At 40.0% G+C, this 17,904-nt stretch overlaps 1 protein-coding gene across 1 annotated transcript; it reads left to right on the plus strand.

The window, feature by feature from the left end:
* The first annotated feature begins 8,154 nt into the window (after window positions 1–8,154).
* On the plus strand, window positions 8,155–14,402 carry LOC311274973 (glutamine synthetase-like). Its single transcript, XM_084383055.1, has 7 exons — window positions 8,155–8,298; window positions 9,501–9,675; window positions 10,760–10,921; window positions 11,024–11,170; window positions 12,620–12,747; window positions 12,877–13,076; window positions 13,619–14,402. The coding sequence occupies exons 2-7, from the start codon at window positions 9,507–9,509 to the stop codon at window positions 13,926–13,928; spliced, it is 1,116 nt and encodes a 371-aa protein (XP_084239181.1). The 5' UTR covers window positions 8,155–8,298; window positions 9,501–9,506; the 3' UTR covers window positions 13,929–14,402.
* Window positions 14,403–17,904: the final 3,502 nt, after the last annotated feature.

The raw sequence follows: 17,904 nt of genomic DNA on the forward strand, positions 1-17,904 counted from the left end.
GAGCCCTCGAGGGTCGCAGCTGTCTGCCTGTGGACGGACAGAAGCAAGTCAGAAGGAGAAGAAGAAGACATGGATGGAATTTATGAAAATCGAGATGGGCATAACCCCTGGCTGACACGGTTGAATGGAGTTTTATGATCCATTTTGGATCTGTAAGGGAGTTTCAACAGTTTTAGGTGAAGAGAAACACTGAATCATGTTTGTTTGGTTAAAAAAGAACTCATTTCTTTATGGCTTAAAGGGGCGCCCCTTTGATTTTAAGTCATTAACTCAACAACAAAAGTGCCGCTCGGCCTGTGAAATCTGTTGTATAATGTCTTCTATGGCTCTCTGGGTGAGCTTTGCTAAGTTGGAGAAAAGAATTCACTTAACAACTCCTTACCTCCTACCTCAGAGGCACATTTATAACAGAGAGCCTGAGCTGTGGCCGTTTGATAGACATGAGTTTACAAGGGAAGGGGGTCTAACGAAAGACATTACCGAGTTGCACTGTGGGAATAGATCTCCACTCACATTTAGGACTATCAGAATCTCTCCGCCTCTAATCTGTCGCTATGGAAAGTTGCGGAGTGCCCCTTTAAAGAGAAAGGAGGAAGAAAGGAATGACTTCAGACAGACAGACGGATTAAACTAGAGAGAAGATCACAAGGTTGTAGAGGAAGTTGACATGTAGTGCAACTGTTTGGAAAAAGACTGTAGGACGGATGTGTTCTGTTGGATGTGCTGGAGGGTTAACTTTACTCTGCTTTACAAGATATAATTAATCTCTGATGATAAATGAATTAAAGTTGAGCATTGCAACGCTGGTGTCACTGTGCTTTTTCACTTTGAGAGTAAATTGGTCCACTGGGAAATTACATTTGTTCAAAGTCTGAGAAAAGAAAAAAATAAATGTACATTCTTTACATCAGTTGGTTCAGTTTGAAGAAAGGATTTCTCTCAAATCGTCTCTGCTAGCTAGCTGTGTAAACACCAACACTCCCAAGGTAGTCCAGCTGGCTTTACAGCTAACTGAGCTAACAAGCTCACAGTAGCTACAGTCACAGATGTCTAAACATGAACACAGTCAGCAGCAGTTAGTCTGGTGATATGCCTCCCCCTGTTTGTTAGGAGTATGAATCAACATGTTGCAAATTTTTACATACTGAACCTTTAAGTCTGTAACAATCACATGAGGTCATAGTAACTTCATTATTTGTCCATGGTGGGCAACAGGACTCCATGATACATCCTGCATTCAGTCGCCATGAGTCGTGCATCAGTTAAAGGAGCATTATGTAGTTTTGCAGAAGATATTTTAATCAGAAGAGAAAGATCTTCATTGACTGATTTCATCTTTGTTTTCGTGACTGAATAAACTGAACAAACAAAGTGACCTTAAAGGACAACACAACTTCATACTGTTTTACTTTGTTTATATGTGGCGGACCCTGCCTCCTTTCTAGCTTCAAACAGTGTTCTGGGGACCTTATTTTTCTCTGAGAGCAGCTTGTGTAGTCAGTTACAGTGTTTGTATCGTTACCTCATTAACATTTTAAATATTAAAATTCTGAGTTTGAATTTCTTCTCCAAACCTACTTAGTGCTCCTTTAAGCATGGGCTACTTTTATGATTTGTACGTTTATTTCAAAGTTTTACAGTTGTTTGTCTTGTGTGTGTTATTGTCAGTCTCTTTGCCTGGATGACAGTGTTGTATTATGGGTTGTATCCCTGTAAAGCCCTAACCAGGAACAAGGCTGCCCATTAGCTAAAGCTAGGAGTTCTGTGTTGGACTGGCTGCATATTATTTAAGTAGAACAATGCCTACACGTGTTGTGCTGTCAGATAAAAGAGTGAATGGTAGCTCTTGCTCTTGATTGCTCCCTGCACGTGATGGTCAGATGCTTCGTTCATCTTTAGGAAGAGGGGATGACGACATCCTGTCCTTAGCAACGGTCGCGTCTCTACGGCAACATCCTCCGGTGTCCCCTCGCAGCTGCTGTCACCGTGACTCTCAGCTGCTGTCAGGGAGACAAACAGAGAATCACCGGTTTCACGCGGGTGAACGGATTATTTTGGAGGATGTTGCGGTGTCATGGGTGGAGTGCGGGCGATCACCGCAGCGGCCGTTTGTGTCTCGCGACCTGAGCGCTTAAAGTTGAACGCGGGGCAACTTGGGCACGAGGACCCTCTTCTCCTCTCCTCATCCTCATCATCACCATCGTCACCGATCATCACGCATCCTGCAGCAGACCGCCGGCCCGGAGCTGTGCACCCGCATCTGGACCGTTTTTATTCGCGCCACCGGGGTCTCATCCAGCGGCGCGTGCGGCTGAATGGATCCCGCCGTGCTCATCTTCCTGCTGTACGTGATGATCGCGCACGAGCTGGTGTGCGGCTGGATGCAGTACCGGAGACAGAGCGCCAAGCCCCGCAAACCAACAGCTGGACCGCTGCTGCGCTCCAGGTGTGTGTGTGTGTGTGTGTGTGTGTGTGTGTGTGCGTGCGTGTGCGTGTGTGTGTCTGACAGAAATTTTGAGATTTAACATTTTATTTACATTGAAAATCCCATACCTATACACCTTGTATCTATAAGGTCTGCACAATGTCAGTACTGCACCATAACAAATGGACAGATGATCATCCTCTGTTTCTCATTTACTTTGTTTGTCAAACCAAAACATTCAATTCACATTAGATTGTTTAAAAGAATCATGTTGATTCAACACAGGATTTTGCAGTTACCGTAATACCAGTTTATTTTGACTTTTCGACTCCAACTTGATTTCTTAATTCAAATATTATTCAGTGATATTCAAGTTACCGTTTTTCCAGTTGTGTAGCATACACTAAATGCCTACTTGTAAACTGAACCACCCACCATTCCCCTTAGGCTATTGAAAGTGCTGTAAAGGAAATCATTAGACTCCACTGTGGACATTCATTGGTTAATAGTCGTCATACACATTTATGTTGCGGAATTAGACTTTTTAGTCAAACGATTTCTCAGCAACATCACTGACTTGTTTTCCTCATGAACTCCCATTGTGAAACATAAATTCATGTTAAAGGGAAAATGCTTGGAGTCCTTTGTTAGAGCGATCAACAGCAGATGCTCTCGTAAAGGTCAGCAAAATGAAATTGAAAAGACAATTACTGTGAATTAAGTTAAAGTGGTCAGGTGGTCCTCTGATTGAAATGAATGAATTAGGCATTATAAGGTTACATGAAGCTGTACATCTGGGTAATAGGATTTTATCCTCAAGAATATTTCAAGTGAAATTTCAGAAACTTCCCTTTCAAATTTGATCTGGTTAAAGGGATCCTGCTGTAGATTCATTAACCCTTTATTGTTTAATAATAACTCATGTCTGCCAGGAACAAGTATAGTCTACAATCTGATCAAAAAAATCTAATGAATAAAATGTAATTGTGTGCAAATTATGGAGCAATCAATAAAAAATAACATACAGTAGATAATGAGAAAACAAAGCATAAACTCTTTCAGCAGCGGGAGAAACCACAGATGTAAGTGATCACATTAGAAATGACTGCATGTACACTGAGGTCAGGTTGATCCAGGGTCCTGGTATTGTGCCTGCTGTCTGTCCTGACTGACAGGACTCTTGATGGATGTGTGCCATTATTGACAAAGTGTGTTTCACCTGTGCTTTTCCTGCTATTCAAGAAAATCTGCCTGCCAAGGAAAAGGCCTCTTACACACTGATGAGAGTACTGTGAGTGATAATGAGTCCTAAAACCTAGAAATCAGTTAGCATGTTCACACTTCCGATTCCCTCGTCTCAAAGTCATTGAGTTTTTTGAATGGGTTTTCAGTTAAATGCCTGAAATAAGATCTGTGGTTACCACAGGATTAAGATATTTACATTTAGTTTTGTTCTACGACGTTAAATACATCATTAAATGTCCCACTGTTCAATTATGAAGCAGTTAGTGTCTCGAAAATGGCGGTTGCTAACAAGTGGCTAAATGAGACTACAGAAGTTGTCACAGACTTTAAACGTCATAATGCCGTACATGGAGGCTCATCTACTCACTGGTCCGTCTTTACAGGCCGACTTTACAACTTGTAGGTTTATCAGTTTATAGAAAACATGTTTAGTAATTGTGTAGTATACAAAAGCTACTACAGTAAAAGCCATCAAGTCAACCTTGATATAGACTACTTTATCTAAGAGTTGGAATACTACAAGAACAAAATTAGGATTTAAATCAGAGATGTTAACAAAAACTGATCAAGTATTTGGAACGTTTTTAACAGTTATGTACAATCCTTACATTTTGCACTTTGCAGGTTTTGAGGTTCAAAACTCCAGTCCTACACTTTAGTCACCTATGTGTAAATCACTTTGTGTTTTAGTCAATCACATTTGGGTAGAGGTGTTAAGTCATGCAGGTGCAGTTGAACTTAGTTCCAATACACATAATGTAACTGATCTGCTGCACAGAGAGTTTATAGCTGTTGCTAATTTTCAACTCTTGTCCCTAGCTGTGCTTTTACATGAAAAACATAATTGAAACATAAAGCTTTCAATGGTCTGTATCATAAAACCACAATACCATAAAACACACATACCAAAACACACATACCACACTACATCATCAGTACAATGTGCTAAAAACAGCTTTGGTTGGCTTTTAGCCAGCCCTTAATCTTTGTTATAAAAGATTTTATATGTGGAATTAGTTTGATTTCAGATTTCTGATTAAAAAAGGTTTCAGAGACTTAGGGAAACTGCATGAGTGAGACCTGGCTCGCAGTCAGTGTTCAGTTCATCCTCCAGGTGTTGGATGGGGTTCAGGTCAGGGCTCTGTCCAGTCCAGTCAAGTTCTTCCACATCAATTTGGGAAAACTATTTCTTTAAGCAGCTGGCTTTTTGCTCCAGGACATTGTTAGTTACTTCCCTTTATTGAAGCCAATTTAAAAATAACCCAGGTTGGTATGAAGGAATGGAGACGGGGTTGAAAAAGTGCACCTCAGGCAGCATTCCTGAAATCTTCTTTGACCTTACAGTAATTGACGCTGCCTCAGGGTAAGTGAGGATGTGGGTTTCTGCAGCGGGCTGTCAATTTTGAGACATTGCTTTGAACTTTTTTATTCACCATAGACATTTTAAAAACTAACCTCCTGATAAACCAATTATGAAGTCACACCTTAAATGCTCAGAATAAAAGTCGGATGTTGGTCGCTTGCAGGAAAAGTGACTCAACTTTGTAATGTTATGAACAGAAGTCATGTGCTTTGTAGCACAGTCTCTAATCATGTAATCATGGGTTCTTCCTCCTCAGCGCCCGGGTGTGTCAAGGTGCCTGGAGGGCAAGCATCCATTCGGTCAGGAGCAACAGAGGAGGGAGGGACCTGAGGAAGAGCGGACGCATTGTGAGAAAGGCCTGATGAAGACAGAAGCCGGACATGGAGGGACACTTGTTGAAGAATAACTTCGACTTCATCTCCAAGTGGCTTCTGATACAGTTCACCTTGCCTTTGAACAGTTTATTACTGTGGTTATTTCTGTAACATATGAGCCATTTAGCATCTTTACCAAAGGGATTTTAAGTCTGATATAAATCAAGATGCAGAGGGCCAAACTGCTGAGAGGATAAGACTGAAGAAAGGGCCAAAAATGCAGCATTTGTATTCAAAAATACAAGGCATGTCAGTCTAGTGATCTTCATGACCGTCATCAGATCAGTATCTTAGCGTCTGTCAAACTGTGTACTGTTGAGCTGCACGTTTCTCAAACATTGTTCCAAGTACAGTTTTTTTTTCGGTTATGTTGCTAAAACAGGAGGATCAGACATTCCCTTCAGTTATTATCTGTCTGAGATGCACCGTGTTAGCACCATGTTCCCAGTTTGACCTTTGACATTTTCCTTGTATGTTCTCTGTCTGTCAGAGCAGTCAACTATCAAATAAATAAAAAAGGCCATAAAAAGTGCCAGAAACCATTCCAGCCAATCCAACATTTTTTTTTTCGAGTTGATGGACATGATGAACCTCAATTTCCAAAAAAAGGGACAGGTATAATGAACACTATGTCAGACTGAGTAACACAGGGAAGACAAAATGTAAATTATTCTGTATATTAGCTCAGATATTAGTCATTTAAGGACCCTGACACACCAGACTGACTGAAATAACCAGTAGCAATGAAGACGGAATGTTGCATCACCTCGTCGCCTGTGTCTTGTCAAGCTGCACTTGAACACACTGCAACAGGCCACAGACACTTACCAACGATAAGTCAAGGTATGCCAGCATCTGCTTATTGCACTACACTCCAAGTACAGCTGAGGCTGACAGGCATGTCATCTGTTTTATTGGTATTTGGTCATGAACAAATAATTTTAGTTCGGACCAAATAAACTGGTCTGACCTCTTTGCTAGCATGGGTGATGTTTATGTAAAGGCAGCAAACAGAGGGGAGATTCGCATTTTACATATTACACGATGTAACGTCTTGGTGCAGAGTATCCTGTTTCTTTTGTACTCATATTTCCATAAAGGGTCGGTGTCACTTTGACTCTCTTGGACTCACCTCTTGCAGTTGCATTGGATTGCAGTCCAGGCATGTTGCATGACAAGTTTATTGTTCTCGACGACTGTGACTCAAAGAGTTTGTGACGTCTAAAAAGAAATTCCATGCATCACATAAAGTGCTGTTGATTACTTCAATTACAATTATCTAAGGGAGGGAACAGAGGGTGTAGCTGATGTGTATCCTGTTCATCCAGTCACTCCAGTCCTCAAATGCTCACAATTCTTTACCCAACATGCTAACCGCAGACCTCATCCAGGTGTTTGATCTGTTTTTATGTTGTGTGTTAATGAACTCTCCCACTGATACCGCGCTCATCTACCATGGCACATACACCCACACTACACAAAATTTTGTATTCATGCTCTGAACTTCATGAACCAAAAGCTTATCCTTGCTTGTGCTCTCACTTAATACAGTATATCTTCAGTTTTCAATAACACAAACAACACTGAGCAACAACACTTTCAGTGGAGTACGAATGTGACATTTCACACTGAATCTAATTTTGTTATAATCCTATTTTAGTCACAGAACCTCATTACTTCAATTCTGAGAAAACTTAAAATACATTTTAAGCAGTATGCAGCTGTCAGTCACACCATACTTTAATTCTATTGTTGAAAACCTTGCACAGTTAATAAACGTTTGTGTCTAATTCCATTGGACAATATGTCTTATCCCCAAAACTGTTTTTTACATCCAGTGAATACCCATATTTCCAGTTTTTGGGATTGCCAGTTTTCAAATATTTTGAAGTTTAGGCTACTTCCTCTTCAACCGAGTCGGAATGTTGTTGCAATATCTAACTCTGGACCAAAGTCGTGGACCGACCAACAGACTGACAGTGCTATCCATAGAGCTACACCGATAGCATGGCTCAAATACATTAAGAAAATAAGGTCAGACATACTGCAAAACTTTCTAGAAACCCTTCAGAATGTATTTCTTATCAAGTTAAAACAAGAATCCAATTATTGTCAGTTCTTCCAAGGCTCATGTTTCTGGATACAGCAGCACTTTGTCATTTGGTTGTTTAGGGGCCCCTGGAGGCCCTGTGTGGCCCAGCTGTGTGCGCACTTAAACACACCATCACAGCGTCCCATGTGACCGGTGCCATTTCTGTAGGAGTTGTTAAATTTCTGCCCTCCTGCCTGATCTCAGGACAGCTAACCTGACGGAAAGTGAACGTATGAGCAGCCTCTGGTCTCTAATTGTGTTCACTGAGCCGCACGACTCTCAGCTCAGCAAACAGCAGTCAGACACTATCAGCAGATGGCCTCTCTGGCACAGGTGGGTGTTCATTACTATTTCTCACGGGAGTTTATGTCCATCTCAGCTATGACCGTGCAATTTAACTGATTTATTGTTTTTTGTTTGTTTTTCTGTTTTAACATATAGAGGACAGAGGGCTGATTGTTGAGGGTAATTGAAAATGTAAGACGTTGACTGCATGGATTTTTTTTTTCTAAACAGAGAGAAGCAAGTCGTTTTTCAAACATTGTCACAGATTTGTTTTTTGCCTGAGGATTAGATTTTGTCGAATGAAAACATCATGCTCTATGTAATGGAAACAAAAATCAAACACACACCTACAGTTACATAAGGGAAAGCCATTGGATGTCCTGTTACGTTCAGGACACGTGACCCTGTGTCAGCAGCGTGGTAATTTGCATTCCAGTTAAATACACCAAACAGGTTTGGACAGAACACACACTGAGTTGGCTTGTCGGTTGCACCTGAAGTCATCTGTAAGACAGTGAGTATTTATCTATGTCTTATCTATATCTATTTATTCTGTAACACAGCAGTGTGTAATCTGATAAATACAGCTTCTATTCTGAGTTATCTATGGATCAAATCTCTTGTGATCAAAAGTGATGCAGAGTCTGATGCAATTAGATGGACTACTTTGCTCATTCTTTAACTTTGAGCTGTCTGGACTAACAGTTTGTAAAACACATAAGTAGGATTAAAAAATTACATTGTTAAATGAACAAAAGTAAAACAAAGATTGACACAAAAAGTTTTTTGTTTCTGTGAAAGTATAATGGAATAAAAAAAGATAATATTATAATATGATAAAGATGTGATAACAAAATCACTTAGAATTAATGATGGTGCAAATGAAAAACTCCATAGATGTGCGCTTTGTTTAAAGTAAATAATACAGAAGTAGAGTATATATTTGACTCACTTTAGTAAAATTTACTGACACCGTGCGCACAAGTGAAAATTACATCTCCGGTGAGTCAGAGCCTCGTCAGGTGTTCACTACCATTCCCATCAATGTGTTCAGTGTGTGAGTGTCATCATGGAGAAATGTTTTCTTGGCAACTCCTTTTGAAGCGGGAACTAAAACACAAGTGACTTCAAGTATTTTGTCATGTATTATTCTGCCAGGAGTTTATATTTCTGTCGGCCTGTCTGTGAGCATCACAACAGTGCAGGACTCAGCACAGTATGACAACATTCATGTGATGGAATGTAACATAGTAAATTTACTCATGTACTGTACAATTTTGAGGTACTTGTACTTTACTTGAGTATTTTGACTTTCACTCCATTACAATTTGGAGGCAAATGTTGTACTTTTCACTCACTACATTTATTTGACAACTTTATTTGACAAGTTACTTTTCAGGTTAGATAAAGCAATTTTATCAGCAATCATATTAAAAATAAAGAAAGAAGTTTCACTTTACCATAGTATCAGTTGTGACTGAAAAATTCTTTATTTGCACGTCTTTCAAGTCCTGCAGGTTTCTGTCCTGACCAAACATAAATGCAGCTGACAAAGGAAAAAAAACTAATATAAAGTAGAAAGTTGGACTAGTGACCCTTAGTAGGAGTCTGGTCTTGTGCAGGTGAATGAATAGAAAAGCTTGTAGAGCTGACGTGTCACATAATGTATTAAAAAATAAATTACCTTTGCATTATATTCTGCCTCTCTGATTAAAGGTGAGCATGGCATCGGTATCGTGCAGCTCCAGCCTCAACAAGGCTGTGCGCCAACAGTACATGAGCCTGCCTCAGGGGGGGAAGTGCCAGGTCACATACATCTGGATCGACGGCACAGGAGAGGGACTTCGCAACAAGACCCGAACTCTGGACAGTGAGCCAAAAAGCCTAGAAGGTAAACTGCCTCTTTTGTTCGGTTTATTGCTTTTGGGATGAGTAGCAGCTGGTTTAAAATGAAACATTTTAGTTAACTGCCAAATACAGAGTCATTTTAACCCTTTATTTCTATGCCTCTTACACTTTTCATATCATGATAAAGGTAAAATATGCATGTGATAAGTTTGTTTAACCTTCATCCTAACAAAATGTTTAACACAGAGGGACCACTAAGAATAAGCCATCATTGCAAAATGTTAACTTATTTCTTAATATCATCTGAAATCAGATTTGATTATTGAGGACAGCTACAGGTTTTTTAGGAACGTTGGGAAGCTTATTGTGCTATTATTTCTGCTGTGGCAGAAATATGCTGCCATAAATTTGTAATTTAGTTTGCAGTTATTTCAAGTTATAAGTGTTATTAGAAATGTGTGCTATTTTTATATTGTAAAACCAACCAGGGTCATGATGACTCCCTCCAAAAAAGTGAATTAAACTCACAGTTATGTTAAGTTCAACACTTTTAAATCTTTGTCTCCTTCAGCATGACTGACACACTTCCCCTCGTCCCCATGTGACACCCATGACTAACATGTGCTCAATAAATACTTCTATACAATAAAGCTGCATAGCTTGAATTGTATGCTTTTGACAGCACCCCCATACATTTGTATTTTTAAAACTGGATACTAAAAACAGACACAGAAAGCAATGATATGAAGACACTGGGAACAAATTGAACAACCAAGTCAGGAAACATTGTAATGATAGAATAACGCACCAATGAGACGGGACAAAAAGTACACACAAGTGCACAATTAAATCTGATCCTTCACTGTGCTCTTAATTCAACAATTAAGGCCTTCTATAGTTTGATTAGAGGGCGTTATAAGCTGCATGTCACCCAACCTTGCAAATGATAGAACATAAAGCGATTGCTGGGTGTGTGCATTGATTCCATAATGAAAGCATTTGACAGGTATACATATGAGGAAAAGCTGTGAAGAGGTGTATCTTGTTTAACCTGACCGTTCTGTCAGTTCCTTCTACACAACACAAGTATAAGAGCATGTTTTGATGATGATCTTTTTTCTCGCCAGATATTCCCGAGTGGAACTTTGATGGCTCGAGCACGTACCAGGCCGAAGGCTCCAACAGTGACATGTACCTCAAACCAGTCCGCATCTTCAGGGATCCGTTCACACTCGATCCAAACAAACTGGTCCTCTGCGAGGTCCTAAAATACAACCGCTTACCTGCAGGTACATTGTTCACATTTCTGTCCATGGCCATGTCCTGTTTGTCATAATAACATTCAGGAAGTTCAAGACAAACCAGCTGATATGGTTTTCTGTCTCGACTAGAAACTAACCTTCGACAGAGCTGCAACGAGGTGATGGAGCAGGTTAAAGAGCACTGCATCTGGTTTGGCATGGAGCAGGAGTACACACTCTTTGGAATAGATGGGCATCCTTACAGTTGGCCCGTTAATGGATTCCCAGCACCCCAAGGTGAATCAGCAGTCATTTTTCACTCCTGTTTGTTCACTTCATTCTTGTGGAAATTTAAATTGAATAAAAGTTACTGCTGTTTGATGAGACATGTTTATAAAGGGTTTATAAGTTGTAAATAACGGTTGATTGTCAGTAAGTATTACTTAAATGCACTATGGGTCTCTTAATCAAAACAAGACAGAAGACGTAAGAAGTGAAGGATCATGGGAGTTGTTATCTTCATTTTTTTAACAACCACCATTGCCTATTAAAATCTATCTGCGTGACTCAGGCAGAAAAGTTCAGGGATGAGGTTACTAAACAGATCCTTCAGAATTTATACGTGGAAAACCGTCTGTCAGGCTCTTCATCACACTCCCGCCCGAAAAACAGCCTCTCTTCCCGCCAGTGAAAGCCAGGCAGCTCCTGCAGTCGACTGGCAATGATTAAATGATTTAGTGATTCCAAGAAAAAAACTGTCACTCACCATGTCTATGTCGCCTTACACTATTGTGATTACTGTCTCTGGCAACTTATATTGGGGGAAAAAAATCACCAAATTTACTGAGGAAAAGTCACCACGACGGTCAGCCCTCCTGACTGAGACTTCAGAAAACTTTCCTCCGGAAAAACAGCATCCGTCTCCACAAGTGAAAGCCAGACAGGGTCTATTTACTGATGCTGATTATGTGATGTAATTTAGAGCAAAGACTTTTCTTTGTCACTTAGAGCGTAGAGGCGAGCCTTCGTTGCAGCGATAATGCAGAGTCTCTGTGTGAAAAGGGCTAAAGAGGGAAGTAGGGATGACTTGTAAAACCAGCAGAGTTATGATACAATGGTAAAAAGTCAATAAAACCACTAAGATCAATCACGATTGTAGGATTAAAAACATTAAAAATATATCTTAAAGGATTAAAGCGGATGTGACATCAGTTAAGAACAGATCCCAACAAAATACAAAATACTACAGAACAAAGGTCTGGTCAGTTTAGACACTTACAGTAAATGCAAAAACGTTACATATTATATCTTTAACAGATACACTTGAAGGAAAGGTTGTGAGAAATTCCCGGTCCATGATCTGGATCATGTGCTGCAGAGCATCCAGAACAAGAACTATTAAACTAACGTTTTCCTCACAAATACTTTATCACATATCAGGTCTTCCTGTTGAGTAAAAGAGTGAGAAAAGACTAAATAAATTAAGCAAAAAATCCTACATACCAGCACCACACGTTTACCCATGCTCAGAGGACACTGATTGGTTGAACCAGTTGGGCCACAAGCGCGTGGCTTAAAGCCTCGCAAGGTGCATTTTTAACTAACCACCACAACTCACAAACCCTTTATGAGTACTATAAAAATAAAAATATTTTGCGATTGTCAATTATTAACAGACATGATGAATTTTTTGGTACAGGCTGTATTTTGCCTTAACAAGCTTCCCATCATGTCATCCACTTTAAGGACCTTACTACTGTGGCGTGGGGGCCCAGAATGCATATGGACGGGACATTGTGGAGTGCCACTACAAGGCCTGCCTCTATGCAGGGATAGAAATCTATGGCACCAACGCTGAAGTTATGCCATCTCAGGTAAGTGCCACCGTTATTGTAAGTCACAGTGGAGAGAAAACACTTTCATGTTGACACAACTATGCATTTTGGCCCTCAGCGGTGTCTTTATTTGCCTCTTTTCTTTGCCATTGCTTCTTCTGACTCCAGTGGGAGTTCCAGGTGGGTCCTTGTGAGGGCATTGAGATGGCCGACCAGCTATGGGTTGCACGCTTCCTGCTGCATCGTGTGTGTGAAGATTTTGGCGTTGTCGCCACACTGGACCCAAAGCCAATGACGGGCAACTGGAACGGTGCTGGCTGCCACACGAATGTCAGCACCAAGGAGATGAGGAAAGAGAACGGACTGATGTGAGTGAACAGTTCCTTTGAAACTTGCAACAACAGTAATTCATCAATGTAAATGCAAACACCCTGACTAATTTAGGACTGATTATTGTACAAATTAGTTTTTTAAATTAAATCCTGCTCGTATTGATTCTTTTGTCGTCAGGAAATGAAATATACCCAAGAAGATGTTACTGTCGATTAGGTCCTTGAGCTGTGTATTTCGGGCTGAAGTTGATCAAAAAAAGATAAATGTTCTGGAAAATTGTCTCACTCAAGAGACATTGCTCAAACATTGTGCTAATGTATGATCAAAAAATCTCTCTATGGACTAATTCACTTTAAAGTGTTGATATGATTCACCAACATTGCTGTTTTTGATTCAGTCTGAGCAGAATATAATTTCAGAACAATACGATTTGAAAATGCTCAGTGACATGAAGAGACCTCTAAGTGTTTATTTTCCAAAATGGTACACGCAGGCACATGCAGAATTCCTCTGAAAACCGACGGTCACTGCACCAACCTTCTATATCTCAACTGTCTATGTTTTCCTCTGATTACAGATACATTGAGAAGGCCATCAAACGGCTGAGCAAAAAACAGGACGAGCATATCGCTGTGTATGACCCACGCGGAGGGCAGGACAACATGAGGCGTCTCACAGGTCTCCATGAAACTGCCAACATCAAAGAATTCTCTGCCGGAGTGGCCAACCGAGGCGCCAGCATCCGCATCCCTCGCCAGGTAGGCCAAGAGAAGAAAGGCTACTTCGAGGACCGCCGGCCTGCAGCAAACTGCGACCCGTACGCTGTGACGAAGGCCATCGCGAACACCTGCCTGCTTGATCCAGAAGATGAAGAAAAAAGCGAATAGGAGAAGGGAACCTGCTGTGTGGCAATTAAAGCTGCAGCGGTTAGTTGACTAGTCGATCAAAGAAAATTAATTACCGACTGCTTTGATAATTTATTCAACCTTTGCTGATTCCAGCTTCTTAAATGTATTTTGTGTTTTTTTGACATCTTATTGACTAAACAGTAATATGAAAATAATTAACCGTGCTTAATCTTGCCTCTGAGTTCACCTGAGCTGAGCACTTGAAAAACATCTCCGTGCAAGATGAAGAAATGTAGATTTAATGTCTCCTGTTATTTCAGTAACTGTCCTTACAAGTGAGAAATTGATAGAATATATATACAGCAGCTTTGTCAGAAGTGGAAATACTGTTACTCACTCTTACACTAGGTATGAACCTACATGCATATTAGCCTATGCTACATTCAAATGGTAATTATTGCGTCTTAAGGTATGTGTTTGGATGAAGTGAAATAAAGTGTCAGTGGTGCTATACTTGTTTGTTGTCTTGTCTATTTGTCTGTGTTGTTTGTTTGTATTGGCAGAGAAAATTTAAAAAATAAGTCAAAATCAAAACAGAATTAACTAAATTTGTGCAATAAATCAATACAATAGCAATACTGCAATACAGGATCAAATAACGGCTGTGATTTGATTGTTTTAAAGGTGCACTATGTGGATTTTGGGAAGAAATGTTAATCAGAAGAGAAAGATCTTCACTGACTGATTTGTTATGCCTAAACAAACTAGTGAATAAACAAACTGACAACACAGTTTCATACTGTTTTACTTTGTTTATATGTGGCGGACCCTGCCACCTTTCTAGCTTCAAACAGTGGGGACTTTATTTTACTCTGAGAACAGCTTGTTTATTCACTTATGGAAAAAGTTTGTATTATTTCCTCATCAATATTGTAAATATTACAATTCTGAGTTTGAATTTCTTCTCCAGACCTACATAGTGCCCCTTTAGTATTGAGATATACTTTAAATATTGTCCTTATCAAGTTTTTAAGGCTATGTTTTAATTGTTTTAACATAAACAACAGTGAATCATTTTGATCATTTGGTCATGATATTCACATTACAAATTATTCTGAACGTGTTCCCTAAAGCACCAGTTGTGACAGCCACATTATTTGGTTACAGTATACAGTGTTTGTCAGTGTGGCACAGTTATTCTATCAGATAATTCCAACAAAATAACTTCAGACAACAATCATGTGGCCAAACCCACTACAGTAGTGTCACAGATGTAAATGGCTTCAGGCAAATGTCCACCAGATGGAGCCACTAGTATAATTCTCATCTCACTGTGTCTCACCTTGACTGTACATTTAAACAATTGTAATTCATCTGTCAGAACCACCTGACAAAATGCCAGTGTCACAACACAGCAGAGCCATCTGTGTAGCACTTAGAGAATGAATGAGTGACACATGCTTTAAAATGGACAACACATAACATGTCTGAAGGCAGAGAACGCATGGATTAGGTTGTCTAGTCACTACACTCTCAGTACTGGCATGGATCCTCCTCAGCCTGATGCTCAGTGTATCTGACATATGGCATTAGCATCTTATCCTGTTACTTCCTGACACACAATCCTCTCACTTTCAGCCTCGCGGTGTCAATATGACTCATTATCCAAGCTGTTTGAGGGGAGGCTTTTGCAACGTGAGTAAACAAAAAAAGGAGGCATTTCTTTAGACCAGATCAGATGCCACCGCATACCAGATTTCCATGGATACAGGCAGTAACTTGGCAACGGTGGTGTTTGTCTGTCGTCATGGAAACATCTGTCTCAGAGCATTTACGAGGAATATTAGCAGCCTGGTGACCTGATGACAGAGAGAGAAGAGAAATAATTAGTGTAATGTCTGTCTCTGTGTGTTTGATTTCCATGTCCTCAGGTAAATGCAGCATGTTAAAGCTCCATGATGGAAACTGTGAGCTTTTTTACTGTGACCTTTTAATGCAACACTATCATTACCATTATAACTGTCACATATGCTCCAGCTGCTGATGCTGCACATTCAGACAGGAAGTACAGTCAGAAACAGGAAGTGTACACAGAGATAGGAGGAGTGTGAGCCATGTAAGCTTGTGAAACGTGCTAATTTATGTTAGTGTCTTCCACAAAATGCCACAATGGGGCTCGTACTAGCTGACTTAACTTCTGGGTGTGGTGTTGATAGACATTTTCGTCCCACAATGCAAAATGAACATAAACGAACTACTCACAGCCAACAGTATCATTTCCTGTTAATAAAAAAATACAGTTTAGTGATTTTTTCTTTTGACTTGTGACTAGTGTCTAAATGCAAAAACATTGCTCTAAACATTAACTAAGTATTACACTGGCTGTCTACATGCAAATGCTACAGTTATGTTAAGCCAGCGTTCCTGTTTTGAAGAGGGGTATTATTGCAATAATGTAAAGTGAGACTGCTGTATGCGTAGAGTTCCCCATTCAACAGAGCTTGATTACCAACTTCCCCAGGAGGCTGGGAATTCTGTGTCAGTATGTCAACTGATAATATGCTCGGATCTTGTGGGGGTCAAAGACCAGTTTTAACACACCTTATATTTACGTTTTATGTTACATGTTGCATAATCCTTAATTAATGGATGTTTAATCAAATGACTTCATAGGAAATCTTGGATCTAGTATTCTAGCACAAAAAAGCTGCACACATTGTACAGAAAGTGGGAGGAATGGGGCCTCCCCAAGCAGGTTAGTCAAGTCAAACAAGGGCTGGAAATGTATCTGTAACGATCATTGTCAGTGGAGAATGTGCCTAATCCGATTTCTCAGAAAAATAAAGTAACTTACTTTCATTATTTCACAAAGTACTGTACAGTCAGGTATGAAACCTGCAGTATATTGAGGAGTAATACAGTACAATGAACCACTATTAGATAGATTAGATACTATACGGCTATGTCCAACTTTTAAATAGATAATAGGACAAAGATTACATTTTGATTGACCTTTCTTTGACATTTTCAAAAAGATTAAAAAAATTAGCGATCTTGAAATAGGTAGCAGCGGTTGCATGCACTTCCTTTGGTTTAGCTGGTATTTGGAGCTCTGTATCCCCCTTTACAAGCTCTTTTTAAAGCAACATTATGTAGAAATTGGCACTTTGTGCGATTTTGCACCCCCTCCCCAATTTGTCAGATGTAATGTAGGTGCTAACTACAAACAAAACTTGTATGTCGAAGTAAACTCGTATGTAACGCTGTGATCCTACCCTCTCACTGAAGTTACATAGTTGCCATTTTTTAAATCATGAGGCTCTGTAGTCTGGTGGTACGGCAGCAGATACTTCTGTATCTTTTGAAATTTAGTCTTGGTAAGTTTAATAGGAAGTAGAGCCTTTATTTTTGTGTTTTTTTAAGCAGGGTGGTGATATGTGATGACCAAGATAGGTCCTCGGTGATAGTATTGCAAGGAACCTATAATTCACCCTATTACAAGACACTGGACCAGAAAAATTATTTTGAAGTTGCTATTTAAGGCAAAGAAGTTACATAATGTTGCTTTAAATAAACGGAGGGATCAACAGTCCTCACAGACAGACAAAACCATTAGCATATTGCAAAATTATAAAGGGTGGGAGACATTCAGTGCAACAAAGTCAATTCCTCAAGTCCCTCAATGAAGTCCATCAAATCTAACTCACTCAGAATAATGACAGCTTAATCCATTTCCTTTATTTCTACCTGATTTTTGTGTCTCTGTGATGCTGAAGAGTTTGAGGGCTGCAACAAAATGTTACAAGCCGGTTTTTACATCCAGTTTAGAAGACTGAGGATTTCACCCCAAACGATCCTGCAACTAAATCATAAGAGTCCATAATCCCCAGGCTGCATCACTGATCCTCCCTCCCCATTACTTTCAATGGGCCGTCAAAGTGACGTCACTGGTCTCTGGGGCGGGGGGGTGGGCTCGCGGCAGCAGGTGAGAGCGCAGCGTAGCCTCCTCGCTGCC

This window comes from Pagrus pagrus, assembly GCF_965226575.1.
Source record: "Pagrus pagrus genome assembly, chromosome: 19".
Lineage (NCBI taxonomy): Eukaryota > Metazoa > Chordata > Actinopteri > Spariformes > Sparidae > Pagrus > Pagrus pagrus.